The 3,473-nt window shown below is 48.5% G+C and overlaps 1 protein-coding gene across 1 annotated transcript; it reads left to right on the forward strand.

Annotated features, from left to right (window-relative positions):
- The first annotated feature begins 539 nt into the window (after positions 1–539).
- LOC147971613 (ethylene-responsive transcription factor RAP2-2-like) lies at positions 540–1,106 on the forward strand. The gene has a single exon (XM_087524041.1). The coding sequence runs from the start codon at positions 540–542 to the stop codon at positions 1,104–1,106; it is 567 nt and encodes a 188-aa protein (XP_087380167.1).
- Positions 1,107–3,473: the final 2,367 nt, after the last annotated feature.

Consider the following 3,473-nt stretch of genomic DNA (forward strand, 5'->3'; position numbering starts at 1 on the left):
TGCACGGCACATCAAGATGCATTTGCATGAGTAGTTTATCTTGTAGAAGAATAGGATGAACGAGGGAAGGCCTTATTTGCAAATCTGGAGAGGGGTGTGGGTATCTTTCTGCAAAATTGCCATAGTTTCCTTCCTATCCGTCGGATATAAATCAGATGGCCTATATTGCAGGATGGCAGGCACACCATCATCACCAACTCTGTTTTTTAAAAGAAAAAGAGAGAGTAGAGAGTAGAGAAGTAGAGATAATTATTAAATATAAAATAAAAATAATAGTAGAGTAGACATATATATTAAATATAAAATAAATATACCATTAGAGAAGAGAGTAGAGATAGCAGGGACATCAGGAAAGGATCGCGCGCGCACCGGAAAAAGCGGCCGGGCATGTGGCGTACGGCGCGCTTTATAAAATCCAACGCCCTCCCATCGATCTGTGCCTTTCCACCGCTCTCTCCATGCTCTGTGCCTCGCCACCGCTCTCTCCCTGCTCTGCACCTCACCACCGCTCTTTCTCGCCTCGCCACCGCCGCGCTACCATGCCGCCACATCACCGGGAAACTTGGGGATACCGCGGCGTCTGCGCGTACCCCTCCGGTGGCTTCTCCGCCGAGATCTGGTTCCGCGGGACGCGCCTCGGCCTCGGCAATTTCAACACCGCCAACGAGGCCACCCGCGTGTACGACGCGGCGGCGTGGCGCCTCCGGTGGCCTGATAGAACATTGAACTTCCCCAACATGCTGACGCGGGAGCGGGCGCAGGAGCTCGCGCCTCTGACGAAGATCATCGCGACCACCGGAGGTGGGAGCACCATCTCGGCATCGCCGAGATTGACGAGGAAGCCATGGTGTTGTGGCGCCAATGCTTCCCGCAGGACATCATCAACGAGCGCGAGTTCTACGCAAAGGAGGGTGGAGAGGGAGAAGAGGAGGGCGGAGCGAGCCGCCTACCGCGAGGACAAACGTACACGAAAAGCGGATGCTGAATTCAACATGAGGCTAGGAGCAGCGTCGCCCTGGGAATCCGATGACGATCAGTATCTTCACGCCTACATTGAGACGTCGGAGGAGGACATCACCGAGGAGGAGTCGGACGACAAGGAGTAGTTGAACTATCTATTTTTTATCTATCTATGCTATATCTATGATGAGAACTATCTATGTCTCTACTCTCTAGTCTCTACTATCTATCTCTACTTCTCAATCACAATAGTGTAAACGATTTTTTAAAGAGTCGCGCGTTGCGCTTCTGTTGGAGATTTTCTAACATGGCAGACGAGTGCTTTAATGTTGCCCACAAGATGTGTGAGTATTACTAGTATATTTTTCTTGCCATGTTGAGATTTTAAAACCACGAGTGCAAACATGCAGAGGAGCAATGAAGACCAAACACGGGATATTGGGGACGTCTTCAAGGAGCGTGGCAAGTTAAAGAGGAGCTGCACCGAACCTGTAAAACAAGCTTTGGTAAGTAACACCCTTTCAGTTACTTTCTTTTAGCCTCGTGTTCTTCGATGTGTATATGTTATAGTTTCTGTTTCTCTTAGCCTCATGTTCTTCGATGTGTAATAAGAAGAGTCTTAATCATCCTAGTGCTTTCGTTTTTAGCTTGATGTAGGAAGTGGGTGTTCTCACCTTGTAGTCTGTTTTTTTATATTTTTCCTTTTGAATTCACTTCTCCGAGTCATGTTTATCTGGCTTCTACTAAATGGATCTGGGTTGCTCTAAGTATTGATCTAAGAAAGAAGTAACTTCGTGTCAGGATGCAGTTCCTGCGAGGAGGGAAGTATGGTCAACCTCGAGATCATGTTTCCAAAATGAGGCTGGATTACACACAAGGTGCCAGTTCCCTAATGATGCTGGATTAGACACATGGTGCAAATTCCCAGATGATGTTGGATTACACACAAGCCGGGTGGAGTCGTCAACTGTTCGTGTCCTCATGGCTCTAGTAAAGGCTGAAAGAAAGCATGCAACAACACTTGAGAATGTAGCTGAATTCCTAAAGAAGCGAAAAGAGCAATCAGATGTTCTCTTCACCCAAGCCAAAGCAGAGATGGAAGAAGCCACAAAGAAGCTAGCAGAGGCAGAGCGGGCTAGGCGTCTCCTGCTATCCAAAACTGTTGTAAATACAAATTTTCATTCATAATAGCTAGGTTCAAATGTGTATCCAGTCAGCATGCCTGTTATGATGTCCGTGCATCTACTGATGTGGCACAAAATAATATTTTAGGGTCATGTAATAACATCAATTACTTTCCAAACAATAACAGATGAAGCATTGGACATGGTATAGTTCACACGTAAGCCCAACATTCCAAGTTCCACTTCCACATCAAACTCATATTCACAGATATCTGCACATTCATAGATAATGTCCACAACCATGATTCACTTCAAAGCCAAAAAAATGTGAGGAGAGTTATAAATAAAGAAAAACCTCTAGTTCCTGCTACCAGTGCGAGCACAACAAGTCAAGACCATGTGTAATTAATTTGCGGAAGGACGTGTTGCCGTTACACGCGCAGATTCAATGGAGGCAGGCGGGGCAGTCTCAAGCTGGTTGCATGCTGCGAGGAGGCGTGTTCAGTCGGGCCTGCAGCGAGTGGGGCCCTCTTGGCCGGCGCGCCACTTTATTGCCTGTGCTATGAGAGGTTGCGTCTGTGTCAGAGCAATCACTCCCTCTACACTAGAGAAAAAGACACATCCGTGACATTTTGGGCCGAACGAAATTGTTTCTGTCATACATATGACACTTCTATGATGATAATTGTGACAAAACCCGGTATCATCATAGATGTGGTGGGCTCCTACTTCTATGACAAAAAATCATGAGAGAAAATGGGTCTTTCGTCATGGGCGGGCCGGAGACGCAGCTGCATGACATTCTTTGGGCCGTCCATGACAGAAAAAACCATGGTAGAAGCGAGGGCGAGGAAAATTTTGGGGAGTTCCCGGTTACGATAGGAGGTCCGGGGCCGAGCGATGCGCGTTTCTCTCGTACACGTACGCGTGTGTGTGCGAGGCGTTGGCTCTAACTGAACCCGAGCGAGGCGTTGGGCTCTAACTGAACCCGAGCGATTGCACTGCAGGCTTCGTGTTACTAAACCCGAGCGATCGATCGATGGATGTTAACTGAACCCGATCGAGCGATTCCTTCGCTACTACTGCTAACTGAAGCCGATCGATGCTGCCTCTGGGATGAACAGTGAGCGTTGTCCGTTTTGCAGTACGCCAGGCCTCGTTTCCATCGCCTGTTCCGTCCAGCCCTCCCAATGAACACGACCATGCATGCCGTTCCGACCCAGCCGGTTGGCTCCCACGCGTTTCGTTGCCTCCCGATGAACACGACGTGTTCCGTTGCCTCTCGATGAACACGACGCATTCCGTTTCCTCCCCATGAACACGACACATTCCGTTGCCTCTCCATGAACATGACGACGATGCTATTTCTCCATTCCGACCCAGCCATGT

The sequence above is a fragment of the Triticum urartu genome, chromosome 5A, assembly GCF_056163025.1.
Source record: "Triticum urartu cultivar PI428250 chromosome 5A, HENAU_Tu73, whole genome shotgun sequence".
Lineage (NCBI taxonomy): Eukaryota > Viridiplantae > Streptophyta > Magnoliopsida > Poales > Poaceae > Triticum > Triticum urartu.